Source organism: Amia ocellicauda, chromosome 5 (assembly GCF_036373705.1).
Source record: "Amia ocellicauda isolate fAmiCal2 chromosome 5, fAmiCal2.hap1, whole genome shotgun sequence".
Classification (NCBI taxonomy): Eukaryota; Metazoa; Chordata; class Actinopteri; order Amiiformes; family Amiidae; genus Amia; species Amia ocellicauda.
Window position 1 is genome coordinate 22,663,412 of NC_089854.1, and position 23,098 is coordinate 22,686,509.

Sequence of the window (23,098 nt, forward strand, 5' to 3'; positions counted from 1 at the left end):
TGTAAACTCGACACCACTGAGCTGGATCAAATGTTCCGATGCATTTGATCCGGATCAGAAATGGCAGAGTAGACACGTTTTGTGGAAGGGAGATGGTGTGTGTGTTTATATACATGCTCTTGACGTGGCTGAAGGCGTCATTGAACATTAGTCGGTTGAGAAGCTATTGCAAACGTCATTGCATTGCGACCAACGCCGCCATCTTTGGGTTAGAATTAACGTGTTAAAATAACACGGCGAATAAATATGCCTAAAAGCTGTTGTGTCCATGGTTGTAATTATCATAATAAAAAATATGATCAATTATTGTTTTTATAATGGGTGTATCTGCGTCATTTCTACGTCATTTACTGGAGTATATGGGATTGACCCTGTGTTTGGCCGTGTATGTAGATTAAACTGCTTCTGCTTGGTTGAAAGCTCTCGGCTACTAATAGGGTTCACACATCAACAGTTAGGAGGGATTTTGGTGCAATATTTATATGTAAAGCTATTTGTAGTGGATGGCAGGCCACAGTCGATAATTAATTCAATGTTCAGTGAGGCGTGGCGCAGCTGCTCGGATTGTGGGAGGCGAGATGAGCACGATGGCTGGAATGGCCTCCTGTCGTTTGCGCACTTTCTCATGTGTGTAGTCAGCCTCGCCCTGTGTGGGCTGACACTGCGTGATCTCCCCGAGCTTGTTGCTCCGACCAAGCAAGTGGTTTCTACCGTAATTCCCATGTGACGTGTACGCGGGGTGATGGCGCAGTGTGACGTCACCATGCTCTCCGTAAGGTAAACAGTTTATAGAACCCGACAGCCAGTCCGCCTCTACCCGTTAAACATCATAGATGTTCACCATGATGACGCCGTGAGTTTCATTTATGAGTATTTATTACAGAATAATGTCTGCCAAAGCTAATCAATAAGTAAATAAATACATTAATGAAAGAATACATAAATACATAAATAAATGGTGTAGTGTTTCAGCCTTTTGGCGACTGGTTTCGCCACCGACACACAGGACAGACTGACAGACAGACACGCAACACACTGTCGTCCCTCACACAGCAGTGCAGATCGTTACAGGACCAATTGTGTGAATTGGTTACCAATGCCTCGGTTCCACTGGCTTAAGCGCCGTGCCGTGCCGTGCCGTGCCGTGCCAAGCTGTGCCAAGCTGTGCCGGACACGTCCCGGAGCTTTTTGTAAAACCAGGCCGCTGTGAAGTCCGTCCTTGTGGGAGGAGCAGCGACTGTGGGTTTGGATTGTGTTTCGTTTCAAAAACAAAGACTGAAAACAACACTACGAGCGACACAGCCTGACGTGGAGAGGACTTGTGTGTCTGTTTAATTGTTTATGCTTTACATGATTGGAGACAACGTAATAAATACATGTTTCTGTTAAGAGATATTAGGAAGAGCTAAACGTGTATAGACAACATATTATTCCGACAAGCATTACGTTACCGTAAGAAAACGTTTCTATGAGCAACAATAAAATACATATTTCCTGTTTATTATTGTTGTTATAGTTGTAATCGTCATCAAGATATGTGCTAGTAGATGTAAATGGCACAACTTGACTGCCATAACTTATTTCTCTTACTGCAGATATTATTTTTTAATTTACTTAGACGTCCTTACCCAGGGCAAGTTACAGTTGAAACAAAATACACACGTTTCACGATTAATCATCCAGTAACAGCAGCTACAATATAGCAGATTATTCACATTACAACAGCCTGAAACACCCTACAATTGTTCATAAAATATTAATAAAATCGGCTGCTATCGCTCCGATTTTTGTCCTTCGGTTTTTATTGTCTGCTAGTGTGTTAATGATACTGGGCTGTTGTAGTGTAGTTTGTGTGTATTTGTATTTTTGGGTGTGTATTGAGTGTTTCTTTTCTTTGTGTGTGTATTGATATGTTAAATGTGTGTTAATTGCCTTTCCAGTCTGAAGCCCTTCAGCAATTAGTTGCAGCTGTCAGTGGGGACAGTCCGGAGCAGGAGGACGCTGCGGACCCTCAGGCTGATGGGACACAGCCGCCTCTCTCTAGCCCTGAAGCGGAGCGGCCTCCCTCCTGCACGGCCCCGGATCCCAATACAAAGGGCGATGAGGTGACCCAGGAGGACCCGAGCGACGGTGATTTGACCAGGCACAGCTTTGAACTTCACAAGGTCGTTGTGGACGTCACGAGCTGCGTCCTGTGGCACCTGTGCCCCCAGAGGGGTCTGCCTGTGAAGCTGATGAACCGTCTTCTGAGTGAAGTCCTGGAACTCCTCCACAGCTCACCAGACTGTACAGATCTCTTAGGGTTTCTGAGAGACAGCCAAAACATCTGCTCTCTCAGCGACCCAGTGTACGACTGTGTGTCCCCCGTGCTACGGGAGCTGCAGGAGCCTCCGCCTCTGAACAACTTGAACGCCCTGGTCCAGAGCCCGGAACTGCAGCGGAGAGTGGTCAGTGTGGTGGCAAAGAACCTGCTGGGCTTGACCCCTAGCAAGGCGGAGCCTGTGTGTGCTGATGACAGCTGCACTGACGAACAGAGAGGGGCCTGTCTGGGGGCCAGGGAACGTCAGTCCAGCACCAGGACGACACCCATCATCGTCAGGGAGGCACAGCCGGACAGGAGGGTGTCTCTGCCCATGGCGCCAGAGGCACTGAGTGCCAGCCTGCCACCTCACTGCCCCTCCGTCACACCTGAACGGTTGGCCAGCGCCAAGATGTCACCCATGTCACCCACCGTTGTCAGGGAGGCTCAGCTGGAAAGGAGGGCATCTCTACCTGAGGCACTGGAGATGCTGAGCACCAGCCTGCCACCGCACAGCCCCTCCGTCACACCTGAGCGGCCTGCCAGCGCCAGGACTACACCCACCATCGTGAGGGAGGCAGAGCCGGACAGGAGGGTGTCTCTGCCCATAGTGCCAGAGGCACTGAGTGCCAGGCTGCCACTGAAGCCCCACTCGGTCATGCCTGCCGAGCCCCAGGAGCCGAGCGTCACGGAGGAGGGCGAGGAGGAGCCGCCCACCGCAGTGAGTAGACTGTGAATCGCCGGCCCTGAATCTGCATGAATGAGCTGCCCCACCCACGACACACAGACAAACACAACACACTGCAGTCCCTCCACAGAACAGTCCAGATCGCTACAGGACCAATTGTATTAATTTGTTACCAAGTGTGTTAATGATACTGGGCTGTTGTATTGAGTGTGCTACTGCCCTCTGCTAGTGAGCAGTGTGTGTGTGTGTGTGTGTGTGTGTGTGTGTGTGTATGTATATTGAGTGTTAATTTGCTATGTGTGTGTATTGATATGTTATATGTGTGTTAATTGCCTTTCCAGGCTGAAGCCCTGCAGCATTTCATTGCAACTGTCAGAGAGGACAATCTGGGGCAGGAGGACACTGCGGCCCCCCAGGCTGACGGGACACAGATGCCTCTCTCCTCCTCTACGGACCCGGCTTTGCCCAGATACCTGTCGTACCTGCGGTACCTGGAAGCCCTGCTCAATGGTGAAGAGGACAGGCGCAGCTCTGATCCTCGTGACGTAATCTTGGATGTCCTGAGCTGCCTGCTGTGGCATCTTTGTCCCTTGCAGTGTGTGCGAGACAAAGAGGAGCTCCGCAAGCGGGCAGAGCTGGAGAACCAGCTCCTGGAACGGGTGCTGAAGTTCGTCAGCCTGCCGGACAGGACAACGACCGACCTGTTGAGGGAGGAGCCGGAGTCACGCTCTCTCACTGACCCCGTGAACGACATCTTGTCCTCTGTGCTCCTGGAGCTGCAGGAGACTCCGCCCGTGGACAACTACATGGGTACCCTGGACCAGAGCCCCGAACTGCAGCGGATGGTGGTCAGTGTGGTGGCCAGGAACCTGCCATGGGGGGGCCCTGTAGCCAGGGAGTGCGTCTCTGCCTGGGGACCGGGAGAAGCTGAGCGGCAGCCACCCACTGCGGTGAGTCGACCATCACTGAGCTTCAGGATGGTTTGTTATCCTTTCACTCGGAAATACTTCACTAATTTCACTGTGTTGTTGTGACCTCTGTGTATTACTTTGTGCTTTAGCCCCCCCCACGTGTCACAAAGCCACACATGGCGCACAGTGACCTCATCAGTGGAGCTCGGTCTGTGTGTGGCATCTGTACTGAGAGATGGTTTGCTCTGTCTGTTTTCCCTGTACACAGGACCTCCCACCACAGCCCGGAGACGCAGGCCAGGCCAGGGGGGAGGTCAAACTGTCCTTGTGGAAGAGATTCCGCAGGTTCTGCTCGCAGTTTTCACCACGTCTCTCCCAGCTGTGCGTGGTGAGGGTGACGCCCATGTGAACCCCCAGCCACCGACTGTGCTCCCGTCCAGAAACTAGAAATGACATTCACACGAGGTAAAGAGCAGCTTAGAACAGGGCGACTCATAATGACATAAATACTACACTGACCTGCAGCTCCTGATGCCCTTGTGAAGCGCTGTCAGTGTGTCAGTGAATGTGTGTTTCTGTGAAGCTGCTTTAAAGCTACAACTTCTTAAAAGGTACATAACACAATTAACTGCTTGTATTCATCAGATACTAATTTAAAGGGTCTTATAACATTTGATTTACAACACAGATGAAGTTTCTAGAGTCTTCTAAATCTTGTGTTTGTTTTTGTTCCTATAGAGGCAGTGTGGAGGCGCTGCCGATCCAGCTTGTGAGGATCCATCGGAGGGGAGCAGCCAAGGACGGATAGCCTGCCTGGGTCAGTGGGATTGAAAGTGGGCCTCCTTCAGCCTGGGACTCGGAGGACACTGGCCTTCCATCGACCGGATCAGGCTAAGAGATATGGGGCACCGTTTATGTCATGCATAATATCGTGCACGAAAGCATTGTTATCTGTATTATCTGTGATTAATTTTGTGTACAAACTGATGAAAGAGTGTTTTCATTTTGTCCACTAAAAGAGATGCAACTTTTATAGTTTGTGCACAAAATGTATGTCTCCTCACGTCACAACATTTTACTTTTAGTCCATAAAATTGCTAAAGTTGCAACTTTATAAAATACACATTATGTGTACAAAATGTAATTTCGTGAGTCACATGACTCGATTGGTGACATCAAATCAGGGGAGAGTGATGGCACAAACGAGTTGAAATTGTCATTTCAGATACCGTCAACAACTCCCAATGCAGCAGATGGGCCACGTTTGAAACCAGCCAATATTAAATATAATACATGAGATTAAAATATCTGGAGCTGATAATCAGTCAGGGGGTCGTGATTCTCTTTGGATAGAGTAGAGTAAATCCACTACAGGCTAGATAACACAGTTGCATGAAGGGATAGGCGTCAGTTAAGGGGGCATGAGGTGGGCTTGTCCTCCCCACTTCTTGAAATCAGTCCAGTCATCCCTCCTTGTCTTCTTTATAGACACGATCATTCACAATGACCCCCCCCACACACACACACACACACACACACACACACACACACACTCACTCTGCTGAAACAAATCCATGACACTCGAGTGAGGAGCAGCCCTGCCGAGAGCTCTGTCCCCATAATGCGCCGTCTTGTCCTTGGACGAAGATTAAATGAACAATTACAAATTGTGCGACTGTTTTTAAAAACACATTCTGAGATACAAACTACAGCAAGTAACTCAATGTTCCCTCAAATGAACACACATTACACATTGTGGGACTGAAAATTAAAATAAAAATATATTTAAAATCAGGAAGAAAACCATGCAAATCACAGCCAGTAACCGTCTGGTCTCCTAAGTGGAGCACTCGATGGGCATCACAGTAGTTCTTGCCCAGAGTCATAGAGTGCCACCTGATACAACTCGTACATTTTAATTTATTTGATGCAAGGGTTTTTATTATTCTACCGTAGTACGAGACTCAGTTTGTGGATTATATTATGAAACCAATTGTGGCCTTGTAAGCAAATTGTATGTTTCCACACCATTTGAGCTGTGTGACCTAGAGGTTCAGAGTGGATGCCCTAAACTGAGACATCACTAAACCTGGCCACTACACACCTGCCCTGTGGAGCTGAGATTGAGTACAGCCATACTCCAGGTTTAGTGGTGTCGCATTTTCGGACTTCCACTCTGCACCTCTAGCATCACATACGATTTGCTTACAAGGCCACAATTGGTTTGATAATGTAATTCACAAATCGAGTTTCATACTTCGGTAGAATAAATAAAATAACAAATGAGTTAATTATCTTGTCTATTATCCGATTGATGCCCATCTAAAGTGCTTTACTTAGGAGACTGGAAGATTACTGGCTTTACTTGTTGTTTTCTTCCTGATTTATTTATCTTTTTAATTTTCAGTCCCACAATGTGTAATGTGTGTTCATTTGAGGGAACATTGAGTTACTTGCTGTAGTTTGTATCTCAGAATGTGTTTTTAAAAACAGTCGCACAATTTGTAATTGTTCATTTAATCTTCGTCCAAGGACAAGACGGCGCATTATGGGGACAGAGCTCTCGGCAGGGCTGCTCCTCACTCGAGTGTCATGGATTTGTTTCAGCAGAGTGAGTGTGTGTGTGTGTGTGTGTGTGTGTGTGTGTGTGTGTGGGGGGGGGGGGGGGTCATTGTGAATGATCGTGTCTATAAAGAAGACAAGGAGGGATGACTGGACTGATTTCAAGAAGTGGGGAGGACAAGCCCACCTCATGCCCCCTTAACTGACGCCTATCCCTTCATGCAACTGTGTTATCTAGCCTGTAGTGGATTTACTCTACTCTATCCAAAGAGAATCACGACCCCCTGACTGATTATCAGCTCCAGATATTTTAATCTCATGTATTATATTTAATATTGGCTGGTTTTAAACGTGGCCCGTCCGCTGCATTGGAAGTTACTGATGGTGTTTGAAATGACAATTTAAATGTTTACAGTTTCAACTCGTTTGTGCCATCACTCTCCTCAGATTTGCCAATATGTCTCACGTGTCATGATGATGTCAATCAATCGAGTTATGTGACTCATGAAACGACATTTTGTACACATAATGTGTATTTTGTCCAACAACATACTTATTTAGTGTTTAGTAATTTTGTGGACGAAAAGTAAAATGTACTTTGCCTTATAAAAGTTGCATCTCCCTTTGTGGACATGATGAAAACCTTCTTTCATCATTTTGTCCACGAAATTAATTTCAGATATTGGCACAAATGTGTATTGCTGCACAACATCGCTTTCATGCACAAAGTTACGTCTGACATGAGCGGCACCCCATAAGGAGTGTCCCCACTGGCCTGCGGGGCAGGATAGGTGACCCGGGGAGGTGCTCCTTCAGAGTAAAGAAAATATATATTTGAGGTTAGTTTTGCAACAAATGATACAATTAAGTGTCTTGCTCAAGAGCACAATACCAGCCCCCCCACCTGGGAAATATTTAAGCTATTACACTAGATGCAGAAACAATACACTGCTGCTACCAAATGTACTCTTTTGATCGCCAATTGATCAAGTGCATTTAATAACGTGAAATAAAATATTTGCAGTTATGACTGAACTGTCACTAGAACATATGGTCATTTTCTCAAATAAATGTGATTTTAGTCAGTTTTGTTTTGACTAAAATGTGACAAAATCATCCATGTATTTTAGTGTAAAGACTAAATCAAAAACAGGTGGCAAAACAACAGTGCAGGGCTGGATTGCCGTGTGTCTAGTGTGTCAGTGCTGGGCTGCAGAGTGGGAGGCAGAGGTGTTTTTCTATTGGCTGTCTACAGTGACCTGTGACCTCACCTGTGTGTCTCTGCTGTTCCAGCTGGCAGGAACACAACCAGTGAGGAGCTGGCGAGCGAGAACCCAGCCATCATTACTCGGGGAGGTATTGCCGGATGAGAGGAGAGGGAGAAGACAACAGTTTTGGGGAATCTTTCAATGAAGAACCGTTTCAAACAATGAACAATGTCTGTAGTCTGATTTCTTTTCCATTCGTTAAAAATGCAAGTCTCCTGTATCCCTTGTTCCTCTCTCTGCATTCCCTTCTTCCAAACCTGATGCAACCAGCTTGGATCGTGGCCGTGGGTTGGGGATTGGCCATGGGGAACGTGGGGATTGGCTCAGAGTCCAGCGAAATCAAGCACACATGCAAGCAATAATACAATAATTGATCAGTCAAGTGAAACCCAACCTGTACAGTGCAAAGCAAGACCGGATGTGAAAGGTAATGCATAGATTACCAACACGAATAATGAATTAAAATAAACCAATGAACAAATTGGAAAAAATCAAGAAGAACACAATTGTGATCATTGAGCTTGTCACACCGTCTGACACAAACAAACGGTCATTACTGCAGCTCCATGGGCCTTCACACCCAGACCAGACCCGGCCTGCCACACGGACCGTCTGGCTTCACTGGCAGCTCGGGCGCACTCTGCACTGTGACACCCACACGAGTCCTCAAGTCCCGGCTGCCTGTGGTCGGCAGTAGAATCTGTGTCGGAGTTGCCACGGGTGGCAAGTGCGTCGGGGAACGTGTGACTGCTGTGGATCATCAATCCCAGTGCTAATCCAACAGAAAACATCAAGGTGTCAGTGAGTCTGTGTTCGTGTACATGTGTGTGTAAGTTGTGTTTGTACATATGTGTGCATGCTTGTACATGTGTGTTTATATGTGTGTGTGAGTATGTGCGTGTGTGTACATGTATTCGTACATTTTTGTGTGTGCGGACTTGTGTGTGTTCGTGCTTGCTTGTAAGTGTGTGTGTGTCAGTGTGTATTTGTACGTGTGCATGCTTGTACACTGTGTACGTGTGTGTATGTGTTTGTATGCGCAGACTTGTGTGTGCGTACGTGCTTGCTTGTAAATGTGTGTGTGTGTGTACATGTGTGTGTGCTTGTACACCTGTTTGTGTGTGCCTAAATGTCTTACCGTGGAGAACTGCAATAAGAAGCCTTGCAGGGCTGCACAGTGATGATTGATGCCCAAGTAAAATTCTGCAGCGCTGTTATAATTATCTATTATATCTATTATGATTTAATCTATTTTTCTCCATATGAGGAGAGGAACCATAAATGCATTATTTTAGACATTTTTCAAACTCTTTATTTCATTCCTCTACAATAAATCCAGCAATAGGACAATGCATCTCGCTGATCTACATAAATTGCGTAGGCCTCTAGGACTGCAGGTCAGGAGATTCGCTGGTGTGCAGACTGAGTAACGCAGCACGGAGCGTCGTGTGCAGCTCAACGCAGAAACGAGAGCTGCTCTGGCCTTGTCACTGTTGCTATGACGCCCCACTTCCTCAGTCTACAGTTGGGTTTAAAACCTGTCCAATTAAACATCGTCAATTGTTATCTTTTGTTTTATTTTTTTTAACAAGAAATGGAAAACAAAAACGGGGATAAAGACTGAAATGAAAATATAGTTCTGGTTATTCAGATTGAATATTGACTTCAATGAGCTTATAGATCTGTGCTAGAGATAAGATACTATATATATGTGTGTGTGTGTGTGTGTGTAATGGCCTTTATCACCAAGTGCTGTTTCATCTGAATGAAGTCCTCTGTGCATGAAATAACGTCCTGTTTAGTGAAAAGAGTAGTTTGCTGCTTTGCACTATCTACTATACCCCCCTACACAAACACACACCTTCTCCCTGTAATATGCAGACAGTATGTTTATATTTTGGATTCAATGTGTGCTCAGATGGGTTATGGCTGCTTTAGGTTTAATTGACAAGGGGTTTTAGAATAGGATGAGCATTGTTTTTGGATTTAGTTTTTTTTTTAAAGCAGTATTGGTACCCCTAGCCCTTCATAATCAGGTTGCACAGAATAAAGTGCTTACGCTACGTATTGACTTGTTTTTAGGTGTTACATTTCCGAAATACATAACTTTAGCTACTGGCAAAATTCCCTCGGGTATTATCCATGCTCTGTTGAAATGTCAGTCCTGTGAGATTCTTTATTATAGGCTGACACCTGGTGGCAGAAAAAGCACACGCCAAAACCAATGTATATTAAGTTTTCATTGTGAGACACAGAAAACAGTCAAATATATAGCGCTAATACACATATCTGAGCTCGCTTCTTTTATAAAACAGATAAACCATTGAGTTAAACAAGCAGCTCGTATATCGACATAACTCTTTTACTAAAGTTTTTCAGATATTTACTCAGATATTTAAACCTGGCTCGTGACAACAGTTCAGCCGTGAAGTTATATGTACAGATTCATGCATTTGGGCCATATGTGTGGGATGATTGACATAGCATGTTTGTACAAATTTGGGAAAGTGAGCTCTTTCGATTCTCATTCTGAATTTGAATCCTTTGCTTTTTTCTTCTTAATAGGTTGCAGTGTTTTTGTAGTGTTTGTTTTTACAAGTTGGCATTACTGGCTTTCACGTTTCCATGGTAGCCGAGAAAGCAATTTATCTTTCAACATCCAATGTGGCCTCTAGTTCAACGGACAACCTGCCACTATTGTTCTCCAAAGTGCAGGTCAGGGACGCGACTGGAAACACCACGACCCCAAATCTCTGCCGCTCTGACTAGGCCGGCTTCTGTAACGGGTTGGCAGAGATTTTTACTGAGTTTTGGCAAAATCCAGCTGCACAAAACACACGACACACACTGACACATGTATACGTGCAAATCAAGGCCGATTGATTGGAACGTTTGGATCCAAGGATCGCCATTACAGTTGATCTTTCTGATTTGTAACCATATCATTAAAGCCTGGCTTTTGTGGATGTTTCTGTGAATCAACATTCCAGAAGCAAGTGTATTAATAACCTGCCTGTAATGAGCCAAGCAGAAAGTGTGTATGTAAAGGTTAATTAAAATGGATATTCATTTATAGCCTACAGTGAGGGAGGGAACTCTTGATTACAGAGATTCTGCCTCTCTGTGGCTGTTGATGGAAAAAAATGTGTTCCAGTTTTAATAGTGATGTGAAAATGGATGAGGTTTGGACTGCTGGGGGGATTTAATGAAACTGAAAAAGCAAAGCAATTAATGCAGATTTCGTCGGCACCGGCGGGTTTCCAGACGCATGCATTGGTTCTTGCATTGTATCTTGTTTGCTTTTTCTTATTTATTGGATTGTTTTTTACATTGTGTGTCATAAAGGTTCAGAGTCGTTAAACATGTGGAAAATAATAATTAAAAATTACAATGTAAAGTAGCTGAAGATACTTTGTCTGCATGTGAGAGTGTGTTATTGCATGTGTATTCTTTTTGATGGTAGTTTGCAGGTTCATATCAGTGGTTGTAATCAAAGTAGCAGTAGTAATAGATTCCAGGCTAGGATATTGTATGCCTCAGTAATAGTATGTACAAGTAGGTTAGTAGCCATAGTAGAATAGCACATATGTTCATGTTCAAAATAGTATTTCAGTTAGTATATGTACATGTTATTATTATTATAATATTATCTATAATATGCAAATTGTGTTTATTTTATAGGATCCCCATTAGCTGATGCCTTGGCAATCCACACACAATACATAACAAAAAATAAGAATTCAATATATCAACATTAAAGCTATACATTCAAATACAGTTAGCAATACTTCAAAAACCTTCACATGCGTCTTTAATTTCTGTAGCATGGTATACATGTGGTAAAGTATAGTTTACCATGGCAAACATATGGCTCAAACTGCTGAAGTGTACTTTGGTGTATCATGGTAATACAATTGTAATAATGGCAGAGTGTACAATGATGTACCAGGGTAAAATTGTGGTAAAGTCATGGTAACAAAATGGTAAAGGTGTTGTAAAATCATGGTAAAACATGGTTAATAAGGTGTAGTTTGCTGTAGCATGGTATACACATAGTATAGTTTACCTTGGCAAACATATGGTTCAAAATGCTGTAGTTTGGTGTATCATGGTAAAATATTGGTAAAAAGGTGGCAGAATAATGGAAAATTCATGGTAACAACATGGTAAAGGTGTGGTAAAATCATGGTTAAAACGTGGTACAAATGTGGTTCAAACATGGTGAATGTGTTGCTGGTATTATTTTTGTCTTTCGCCCCAGTGCTTTCCATATTCTATCTGAGTGGACACTACACTGTACTGTCCCGCACTCGAGTGATTTCCTCTAGGTCTCCATCCCACGGAAAGTAACGGTCTCTGCAGCAGCACAGCCCCGCAGACGCACGCACCCTCCCCGCCAGAGGGACCCCTTGATCGCGCCAATGACGTCACTGTCTGGACGGGGACAAAAGAGAGGCACTTTTTTGTTACGTATTTAACACGCATCTTGCAAATCGCGTCGCAACCCACGCTGACTGTCTGCAAACGCAAAACCGCTTTACATGCGGGTACAGATGCGGGATGCGCAGCGCAGTCGCAGTCCACTGCAGCTTTCTCACATGCTGTCTCACACACTCGCCACCCCGGGCACAACCGAGCCCGCGGGAAGCTGGGCGACCCCGGCTTAAAGGTTGATGGACGTCGCTTGGACCAGTAGCCGCAGCCCGTCTTGCACGGTGGCTTTCGCGACACCAGTATAAGCTGCCTGAGAGCGTCCTGCCGCCAGGGCGTGGGCATGCGCAAAACACGCTAACGTGAATGTGGGCCGCAATTCCAGAGGGGGAGTGTTCTCCTGACCAATAGGCGCCGACTAAGATTGTGAGTGAGAGGGGCGTCGTCCAGTAGTAGTCCATACTTGGCCTGGGGGGCGGGGTTAGGCGAGCAGCCTGGCGGAGTCTGGTGTTTGGCGGGGGGTGTGAGGGGGGCAGTGTCTGCTGCAAAAAAAAGAAAGGAAAAAAAGAGGAGAGCAGACAAGAGGCAGCATTCACTAGAGCAGCGCGGAATAAAGAGTAGCACCGTGAAGGAGAGCCGGCTTCTGCTTCAGAAGAGCATCTCGATTGTGTTGACTGAGCGAGGTGAGTGGCGACGGATCTGCACGACATTATGATTTAATGGCACCTAACGGATTACTGCGGGAGGGATGGAGGCAATGGACGCAGGCAGGGGGACTTGAAATAACTGAACTAAAGCGCGATGTGCATGCATCTCTTTTCTGCAGCCCAATAGAGAAATGATTTAGACGGTGCTGTGTCCATTTGCACTTGATCTGTGAGGCCGCAGCCGGGGTGCGGGGCCGTTGTGTACTGTTGCGTAGCTGCACGTTGACATTTGTCAGTGTTAAATTCAAATCCCGTGTTTCTTCACAGCCTCATGTGAACTGCAGCCATTGACCCGAGAAGGGTCTTCACAGAGCTCATTTGGGTGCCTCTGCGATGCACAGTACTGAACACATGACGGAGATCTATGGGGTGACATCAAATATTCATTCGCGCCATGAAATGTCGGGAGATGAAGTTTTTGAATCGCGCTGGAAGTGGTGGGGCTGTTAAAAGCAGCCATGCTCCCTCACGCTTGGCCGTGTCACATTGTGCCCGGTAGGGTCCTGGGCGGCATCCGCGGTCTGACCCACTTAGTGCTGCTTAGCATTAGTCCCGTGGGGAACCTACAGCTTAATCCTGGGGAACAAATCAACAATTTAACCCCCCCACCAGCACCGGCACCGGCACCGGCATCCACGACCCACCCAGTCCCCTCTCTTTCATAGCAGTCCCAGAAAAGCCAATGACAGGCTGGGATAAAACTGAGGACTCGGTGTGGCTGTTATTTCTGTCTCGCTTGAGTCGTCTCCTTGCTGGCGAGACCCGTCATTATGGGTCGCTGGCTTGCATGCATTGTAGGGCTGCAGTTTGCAGAGCCGGGCCTGCGGCTGCACGGGTTGTGGATGAGCTGCAGTTCCTGCCGCAGATCAGGTGGGACTGACACGCCGGCCAGCGACACAACATGTGTGTCTCCCACCGACATACTCGACCAAAGGAGCAGATCCCAGATTGCACAGCTGAGCTGTAAGTCACAATATGTGCGCTGATCACATCTATGGGTGGATGCAGTCGGTGCCAGTTCAATTATGAAGATAACCACACGTGTCAGCAACACCTTATCCTGTGCCGAGCAATGTTGTCAAGCAGGATGCGAACATTTACAGCAAATACCCATGAACGTGTTGCTAACTTGATCCTAGTACGGACTGGCAGCTTAATTTAGGGGAAACCAGCTTATCCTTCCCCTGGCTGTTACGCACTCACCCATGATGTAACATTAGAGTTAATGGGCTGAGGGTTTTGTACATTCAGAGGGTCAGTTATGCCATGTGATTAAGCACAACTATTTTCTCCCCCCCAATACATAGCAGAAGATACGCTTTTTTATTTACAATTGCTCATCTGCTTGGAAATGGAAAAAAAAGAAACGAATCAGTTTCTATACTGCATTGCAGGCTTTGCTTTTGGGAATTTACTCCATTTGTAATGCAGCGTTCCCAGCTCAGTAGGTTTAATTGCAGGGTACATTAACCAAGCGTTACTGGGCCGGGCTATACTTGGACTGGCTCATTCATCTGAGCAGTGGCGGTTTTGGTTAACCACTCGGACTCTGAGAGAGCACTGTTACTTGAGAGCTGATCAAACTTTGGAAGTTTAATAAGCCTGTGGATTTTTCCTGCTGTTCGACTGGGACTGGAGTGCTTGTGTGCCTGGGGAGGGGGATCTGACTGAATGTGCTCGATGGGTTTCCAGTGACAGGGTCCAGTCGTTCAAATGTTTCTCTAAAGTGTGAACAGGTGTTTGGCGACAGTGGGGCAGAGCTATGTAAACTCTCTGGATATCATTCCCGAAAGATATCATTCCTAGGCAAACAACGTCTTCCTCACTCTATTTCATGTATTCATAGTGCCCACTGCCATTTTTGCTGCAGTTTCCCTTCCTCTTTCAGTGTAATGACTTGTGGGTTTTGCCAAAGTAGAAATGGAAGCATGCTCAATTAGTTTTTACAACGGCCTGCTCTTGTTTGTCCCTAATCTGAAGCATCTGTAAACACTGGAGAGCAGAAAAAGGCACACTGCGGCAAGGCACCGAGTCTGTGTCAGTGGAGACTCTCCGCTCTCGAGGAGGGTTGCCGCTCTTCTCGGTGTGTGCTTTGAGTGGACAGCGGGGGGATGGAGCTGACTGGTTCATCAGCTGTTTAGTCTCACTCTGTGTCTGGAGGAAGGCCACGGGCTTTCATGTCCAGGAATCCTTCAGTCTACTGGTGGGAGAGAGAAAGAGATAGAAAGAGGGGGTGGGGGTACATTAGGAGTCTGAAGTTCCAGATACAGATACAGACTGGAATGCATAACTGCAGGTCAAATGTCTGCTGAAGTGATACTGAATTGATGCAAGTTGCCTTTTCCATGGCCGGTTGAAAGGACACATCCTTCTTTAGGCATCACTTCTGCTCTTGAACCCTCATTGCTTTGTAACCAGAATGTATTGATCTTCCAAGGGTAGGAATATAATATGCAGCAAGGTGTTCTCCCTGACTATTCCTTAGAAGAAGAAGAAGAAGAAGAAGAAGAAGAAGAAGAAGAGGGAAAATAAAACACTTTGTAAGTTACCTGGTAGGGTGCCAAGGTACACAAGTTTCCAGGTGGCTTCACTCTACTCTCACTGAAATTGTGTAGCAAAGGTCTCTGTTACCTTTAGCTGAGAGATAATTGTGAACCTTTTAGGTCCACATAGGTCAGGATGTCTCCTATGTAATTATGAAATGTGCGTGTTTAATTTACAAGGAACACAGTGGGTTTGCTCCTCTGCTGTCTCTAAAGCCATGCAGGAGAATCTGTGATGAGCAGAATCGGTGGTGAATCTAACCCGGTGTGTCTCTCTGTCTCCAGGTGGCCTGTGTGTTTTCTACCAACTGGAGATGGCACAGCGGAGTGGGCAGGAGGACCCCGAGCGGTACCTGTTCGTGGACCGGGCGGTGGTCTACAACCCGGCCACACAGGCAGACTGGACGGCCAAGAAACTGGTGTGGGTGCCGTCGGAGCGCCATGGCTTCGAGGCGGCCAGCATCCGCGAGGAGCGTGGCGACGAGGTGGTGGTGGAGCTGGCGGAGAACGGCAAGAAGGCCATGGTAAACAAGGATGACATCCAGAAGATGAACCCACCCAAGTTCTCCAAGGTGGAGGACATGGCCGAGCTCACCTGTCTCAACGAGGCCTCTGTGCTGCACAACCTGAAGGACCGCTACTACTCTGGGCTGATATACGTAAGTGTTGTGATCCGTGCCTGCTGAGAACTGCTTGTGCTTTTTGTTTGGTTATTTTTCATCGATTCACAGACTGGCTGTGTCTCTTTCAGGGGTTTGGTTTTGATTGCAGTTTTATGAGCCGGTTGTTGGTGTATTGGTGTGTGAAAGAAGGGAGAACTGTGCTGGTTTAATAACCTCTCCTGGGAAGGCATGTTGTTCGTTCAGCCAGGTGTGTGAGAGTTAATGCCAGGAGATGATTGCTGAGTGGACTTCATACTGCTGATTTAGTTTTTAAATGCTCCAAATCAGTAACCAGCAAACAAATTACCAAGACTGTGTATATTGTGATCTTAATAATGTTATGTAGAAAGTTCAACATCAATCACTGAACAATTAACAGATTGATGATAATGTCTTACTGTTTTTATTTTTTCCTTGTGTTTATAAGTGAAACATTAGCGAGAAATCAATTTGGTTGCGTTGCTTTCTTCTGCAGTGTTCCTCTGACAGCTTGTTGATACTTGTGTGTGAAAATGGAAATCTTAAACCCAGTCGAGAATCAAAGAGAAAAGTTGTAATGAATTACCACCTGCTCGGTATGTGTATTCGGTTTTTAGAGTCCATGAAGGTCTGTTTGCCTTCTGCATATCAAGGTTTAAATTTGACTTATTTGAGTTTCCTCCCACATTCAGAGAAAAGCAATATTAAAATATCTTCACCCAGGTAATGTTTATTACTTTATGAAGTTCATTCTGTGATTTTGCATAGGCTACCAGTTTGTGTTCAGTTCCTGTTGTGCCGATTAATGAATTTCAAGCATCCTTCTTTCCCTCAGCATCAATAGTCATTATCTTACTGTTAGAGATGTGCGTAGAGTAAAAAGGCCATAACTCTGCATTGGTACTGGCCCTTCTGTTAAATGACAATTGAGGTATCGCCAGACCACGCTGCGAGCATTAATCATTTAACTGCGTCCCAGATAATAACTTTCTGCCTTGATCTTGACCTAGTTTTTGACATGGATTCCAGGAATAGAATTTGGGTTGACAATCACCTCAGCTGGTGCTGAAGAGAAATGGGAGGAAATATCTTAAAGTTTATATCTGGGATGTGTAATGCTGAAGGAGTTTGCAGGTTGTTTCGGTATATTGGTTTGTTATCAGATCCCAGCTGTCGGATCCCAGATATCTGCAGTACAGAATGGAAACTAATGGCAACTCCATATTTACAAGCAGACTCGTTCCCAGTGAATTTACTCTCCTCTCTCTCTCTGAGTGTTTCTGTATTGTTAAACCTGTTACCTTGGTAAAACAGACCTCCTGGACTGAGAACTTACACTCTGTTTTATTATAGTTTTGTTTTCATGGTTTCTCTATACAACAAGTTGAGTTGTTCTTGTGGGAAATTAATTCTTATCATGAGGAAGATAATGCTGATTGTCATAACTTGTAGATATCTAGCAAGCAATCGGTAAAGGCTTGTGTCCATATTCTGCTCAGGCCAGCAATAGCTTCAGAGACCCCCTTCCTTTCCCCAGCAGCCTGGCATCGTTCAGGCAAGCGACCCTCCAGAACCGTTAAAAAATGGCTCCTTGCCATATCTCTGCTCCGTGACTAAATCAGTCATGGAGGCGCTTGCTGAGTCACAGACGAACTGTACGGCTATAACTGTGCCTTTTGTCTCCCAAGATAAGCGACAGCTGTCTGGATATCTGACATTTTTCGATATTTCTTTTAGACACTTCTTTAATTAAAAAAACAACTTTCTGCCAGTAGCCTCCTCCCCCCTGCCTCTCTCTGCACCTGTCTCGCATTGCTGTACAGGCATGTTGATACTGTGGGGAATATTTCATCTGCTGTTGCTGTAGTTATTTTGTGGTGAATCTTTGTGGTAAATAATTTAAGACACGACTTCAGTTGTAAATGTTCCTGGATAGCGTAGTATGGGGGTTTGATAACTTGATCTGTACGTAGTTACGTAGGCATTAGATGTTAGAAAAAATAATAATATAATATTTCCCATCTCTGTTATCGTTTCTTGCTAATACTGTAGTATTCTGAAATCGGACAATAAATGAGGGAGAAAATGCATCAGTCATTCATTATCGACTCTTTTTCTGAGGGAGAGAGATTTTGAATGAAAGCCATTGTTTGAAACTTCGGCAGATTTTGATTGGCCGGCCACTGCAGCCATTTGTGTTCCATTCTTTTCAAATGATAATGTTTTTGCGGCAGCAGTTTTTTGTTTGTGTGATATATCCTTTCTTATTATGTTGTTTTTTGTTACTTTTTAAACATTAAACAACCGCTCGGGAAGCTACGATGAATAGAGTTCAGTTCATTTGGATAGCCACGCCAAATATGTTGTTCAGATTTGTATAACTTTTTTTAGTAGCCTGCTTTTATTAAACTTTGCAGTATAATTGTGGATGCACCCAGTCCAAAATAAGTAAAATAAACAACATACTATATTATGTATAGCCTATACTTCAGATTTCCTTTCCCAAGGCCTGGGCAGTTGTAGGGTTGGTATGTTCTCATGCTGAGATGGGTTTCTCTGGACTTTCTTCACATGCTTTACAACATGGTGGCTCTGTGTTCTCCGTGCGCCTTGTTTCTGGTCTGCCATGCTCAATCTCTGTAGCAGTGCGTTGCTATGGTATTGCCATGGCTCCACGAAGAGTTGTTTCACATACAAACTGCGGTGAACGTTCAGATGAGCTTGCCTGGCCAACCAGAGAGGCTGTTAGACTCCGTCACCACCTCCTCTCGTTTCACGGTTCATCAGATCACCGTGGCGCTGGCTCCCGTGCTTGAAGGGCAGAGTGTTTTTTTGATTGTGGCTGTGTGTGTTTGTGTGTTCATGTGTGTGTGAAACTATTGTAAGGGTTTGAGCCCTGCATTCCCAGCCCCTGAGCTGTGTGTGTGTGTCTGTGTTTGTGTTTGTGTTTGTGTGACAGTTTCCGCTACAGATCAAGGGGATTCAGGTTTAAAGTGAGAAAACTGCTGACTCAATAATAGGAGCTTTAATTTCCTTAATGTGCTTGCTAGCTGTTACTCCAGGCCTATCAAGCCATCCTTCAGGACAATGTGTAAATGCATTTCCCCCTTTACTGAAAACAGTAACCTGAGAAACCATAAATTTTGGACGCTGTCGGGGCACATGTGCAGAATGGAGCGATTGTGTTTACCGTGCAGCAGAGGTATCGCCTCGCTCGGTCTCCGTGATCTGCAGCAAACAGGTCACGCTTTACAGATCCAGTTGTGTGTGAATATCCCCCTCCCTCAGAGGCCTGGCCCCTCTTTGGCACCCTCCCGTGTTACAAACTTGAGTTTTTCCATTTCTCCTTACCGTTTAGTGCGTCTCCCCCCTGTGCAATGGGCAGAACAGTTTCTGAAAGCTGGGCCAGGGAAATGGAGTTGCTCTTGACTTCGAGACGCGATCTAGTCCGGAGATTCGATCATCTCGGAGGTGAATGACGCAAACTCCTTGTCTATTGAAAGAGGAGATCTGTGGATAACAAGCTTGAAGCGTGGTGCTGGTCAGAGAGGGACGGCTAGGGAAAGACTGGGGCCCGGGGTCAGCATCTGGGCTCGTTAATACAGTCCATTTTAATATGGAAACGGAGGGTGAAAGAGAGAACCTCCCACCAACAGGGCAAGGGATCAGTGAATATTGTTGAGAGATTGATGCAACAGATTTTTCTGTGGAACCTCTCTATGTGTTGAAGATCGGTCTCTCCTTGGGGCCCAAGATGGACATTGTTTTTCCAGTTTCACTCTGGCCAATCGTCAAGCAAGATTGAAAGCTCTGCATGCTGCTGTGAATTTAGTCGGTCTGGTTAAAGCTATTGGAAAAAGAAACCTGGAGACTGTTTGTTTATTTAGATCAATCTTATTTACTCAGTGTTTTCTGATTTGATACTTTGTGGGCAAACATTTAGCTGGGGATTTCTCTCTTCTTCATATTCCACTGCTAACTTCTTGTTCATAATGGACATCTATCTTTAGGATTTGTTTTTGACAGGAAAAAAATAATAATCTATAAATGTGTCCTCTAGCATCGCTGAGATTTGTTTTTTTATGTATTTTAATCTATCTGTATTCCTCTACGTCTCATTAACAGTCAGGAGCGTCTGCCAGTATGAAAGTGTTTTGGCGTAGACCACAGGTTGGTTTGTGGCCGGCTTTGATTGTTCTTCCTGCGAGGAGTGATAGTCAGGTCACGCACTTCTGCATTTGAGCCACAACCACGACTAAACAGTATATATTTATTTATGTTTTTATTAAAGCAAAGTTTTAAATCAGGCCCACGTGTCCGTGAAAATTATTTTTTTCTTCTTCCTGTCATTGTCTAGAAAACAATGCGCTTTAGGCAGTTAAAGACAACCAAATACCTATTCATTATGATTGTTTTTTTTCCTGGCTAATTAATCATTGTGACGTTTTATGGGTTGACAGTTGTCAGGATCGGCTTTATACCAGGCAGCCCCTGCCAGACCGTTGGGGATGCAGGATTTCATCTGGGCCACCCTTGACCAATCAAACTGAAAGGATCGCGCCTTAATGCGGCGCTTTCTGTAATCCCAGCACGATCTCGAAAGCCCTCTCTAACTCTGCACAGCTGAGTCATCTCGGCAGACACCGTGACTTTCCTGCTTATCAGCTCGGCTCCTCTCATTTCAGAGAGCACAATCTGCACAAATCAAATGCACAATCCAAGGTTGTGTTGTTGCTTCAAGGTCTCAGTTTGGCACTGGGAGAGGGTGTGATTTCTCTGTACAGAAGGCCCCTAGTGCCGTCTCTCCCAATTCATCTCCGGAGTTAAACAAAGCCTCATTTAAAATTTATGACAAACCTCGCTCCCTCGTTCTCTTCCCTTGGCCGCCTTTCTCCCCCACACGTCTGTTTTGCGGTTTGAAATGTGTACAGTGCCTCGTTCTCCATTCACCCTCGTTTTTGTTCTTTTGTTTTAAAAAAATGTAATGCTAATTGGAAACCACATTAAAAGGATTGTTTATTAAGATGCCAAGGGTTGTTATGATGCAGTGTCCAGTGGTTGAATCTATTTACAGACACTGTTGTGGTTTTTTGGACACGAGCCTCTGTGATGCCAGAGTAATTGATGGTCTCAGTGGACTGGTGGTGTTCTCGTGTGTCCCCCTGCTCTGCGTCTCGTGTGTCCTCCTGCTCTGGGTCTCATTTGTGTCCCCCTGGCCGGCATCTCTTTCGTCTGGAAACATTCCCCAGAGTACCTCACTTGGGTCCTAACGAGATCTCCACCCAAACAGCCCCCGTTAAGGCTTCTGAGAGCCGTTCCGTGTCCTTGGGTCTCGGCCAAGATGAAGTGTGTTCCAGCATCTCTGGCTCTTTAGGGCGGGCGGGTGTGGGCCGCGCTCACCCTCTCTTCCCCGTGGGGTGATCACCATGTCCTTTTTGTTGATAATGTTTTATTTTTGGCAGGCAGCGTTTGACATTTTAAAGGGTGGGAATCATTGGAAGCCTTTGTTTTTTCGTTTTTTTTTCTTTCTTCCTCTTTGTACAGCGGTGGTGGGCGTCCACGTTCTCCTTGCTGCATGTAATTAAGCCGGACTGCTACAAAATTAAAGCGGTGCATAACCTCGTGAGATTCGCCCACTGCTGGCGAAGATGTTGTTTTTTATGATTTTAATACGCACATACAATGCTTTTGGGAATTCGGAGCACAGTATTGACCTCAGCCAAATCGGATGAAAGGGTGGTGTCATGCTGCTGTGTTCGGTATGGATTTTGGGGGTATAGCTCCGCTAATTGCTTTGTTTCGGTGACAGTATGGTTACTGGCAGGATGCGCAGCGAGGGCTCTCTGCAGTGTCATTCTAGGGGCTGGTCAGTCCCTGTGCATGGCTGTTGCATGTTACACAGATATTCCTGCAGCACCACGCTTGGCTGAGATGACTCTGACCCCCTGCAGTGGGACCCAGTCATGCACAGACTGCATAATCGCAGGGTCGCTTCTTTGTCACCCAGTCAAGCATGGAGCAGACCAGTGTTAACCTGTTCCATGCCAGCCTTCTTCCTTTCAGAACAAACCAAATAAACAAACCAACAAACAAAAACAGCAGATGATGTGTGAAGGGGTTCAGGGGAATTAAATTATTAGGCTTCATGCCCAAAAAACAGCAAGTTTTGTCATAATTTGTACACAGGCTTATTCGCGTGAATTGGCTAACTAGTGGGGTTTTTCAAGCACTACTTCTGACCCCTGTAAGTGGCTGTCGATCTGTGGCGAGAACCACGGCTTCAGCTGGTTTTAATTCATTCCGCCCAAGTCCTCTCGCCTTGGGGGGAGAGAGCAAAGTGCGGGAGGAATTTAAATTCAGCTGCCGCACAAATGGAGGTGAAATGGGAGAGAGAACTTGGCAAGTTTCTCAGAAGCAGGAATTTATTATAAAGGCCTGAATATCTAACATTCTTCTGTGTTGATTTTAGCACCATTGATGTGGACCATGCAACATTTTTAAGAGCTTTTGATTGTGTGTGTGTGTGGGTGTTAATTGGCGGGGGGGTGGTGATTGATCTAGTTAGTCAACAATAAAGTGTTAACTTGGTTTTGGCACAAAAATGAAATGTCCTCTATTAAAATGAGTGAGTATTCTGGCTCAGATCACTGGAAATGCATTACTGTAAATAAGTGTGATCTTCCTGAAACAGCCCCATTGTGAAAGAGATCCCAATACTCACTCTGCTTCTTTCGAACCCCCACATAGGCAGCAACATTGGGACCAAATCCACTAAAGCAATCTCACCCACCCGCTGTCCCAGCATACCAGCCCCAGTAACAAACCACACTTACTCACCATTTGTCCTTTCCTGTTGTGAATGAAGACATTGTATTACGTGCTTATTTTGTCTTGGTTTCTCTTTCCTGAGGTCAGCATTCTCCAGGTCAAAAACATCTTCGCTGGAGCTACGTTAACTTCAAACTGAATCTAACTGTTTTTTCAAGATTACAGTAGTGCTAAACCAGTGAATGGATCTTAAATAATGCAAATATGACACTTGTTTTTG

The 23,098-nt window shown here is 45.4% G+C and overlaps 2 protein-coding genes and 1 long non-coding RNA gene across 7 annotated transcripts in view; all 3 read left to right on the forward strand.

Moving 5' to 3' along the window:
* Positions 1-768: 768 nt before the first annotated feature.
* Positions 769-5,019, forward strand: LOC136749806 (uncharacterized). 3 transcript variants are annotated; one of them, XM_066704362.1, is made up of 5 exons: positions 769-853; positions 1,941-3,020; positions 3,329-3,937; positions 4,167-4,363; positions 4,637-5,019. In XM_066704362.1, exons 2-4 carry the CDS (start codon positions 2,235-2,237, stop codon positions 4,305-4,307), a joined length of 1,536 nt encoding a protein of 511 aa, XP_066560459.1. In that variant the 5' UTR covers positions 769-853; positions 1,941-2,234; the 3' UTR covers positions 4,308-4,363; positions 4,637-5,019. The 3 variants fall into 3 exon arrangements, with proteins under 3 accessions (XP_066560459.1, XP_066560461.1, XP_066560460.1); XM_066704364.1 differs by lacking the exon at positions 769-853 and adding an exon at positions 1,005-1,239; XM_066704363.1 differs by lacking the exon at positions 769-853 and adding an exon at positions 1,301-1,452.
* Positions 5,020-6,844: 1,825 nt separating this feature from the next.
* On the forward strand, positions 6,845-7,897 carry LOC136749807 (uncharacterized). Its single transcript, XR_010816795.1, has 2 exons — positions 6,845-7,299; positions 7,754-7,897. It is a non-coding gene; the product is annotated as an uncharacterized LOC136749807 (long non-coding RNA).
* Positions 7,898-12,713: 4,816 nt separating this feature from the next.
* Positions 12,714-23,098, forward strand: part of LOC136749808 (myosin-10) — a 66,580-nt gene continuing 56,195 nt past the window's right edge. For all 3 annotated transcript variants that reach the window (XM_066704366.1, XM_066704367.1, XM_066704368.1), the window contains exons 1-2: positions 12,714-12,842; positions 15,695-16,068. In XM_066704366.1, coding sequence (XP_066560463.1) covers positions 15,724-16,068 — 345 coding nt within the window. In that variant the 5' untranslated portion in view covers positions 12,714-12,842; positions 15,695-15,723. The remainder of the gene's footprint in view (positions 12,843-15,694; positions 16,069-23,098) is intronic.

Excerpts from the sequence above, each read along its gene's own strand:
- LOC136749806 (XM_066704362.1), top strand. The coding sequence starts at position 2,235 with ATGAACCGTCTTCTGAGTGAAGTCCTGGAACTCCTCCACAGCTCACCA. Across the intron at positions 3,021-3,328 it reads AGGAGGAGCCGCCCACCGCA|GCTGAAGCCCTGCAGCATTT; the intron begins GTGAGTAGACTG and ends TTGCCTTTCCAG. Across the intron at positions 3,938-4,166 it reads AGCGGCAGCCACCCACTGCG|GACCTCCCACCACAGCCCGG; the intron begins GTGAGTCGACCA and ends CCCTGTACACAG.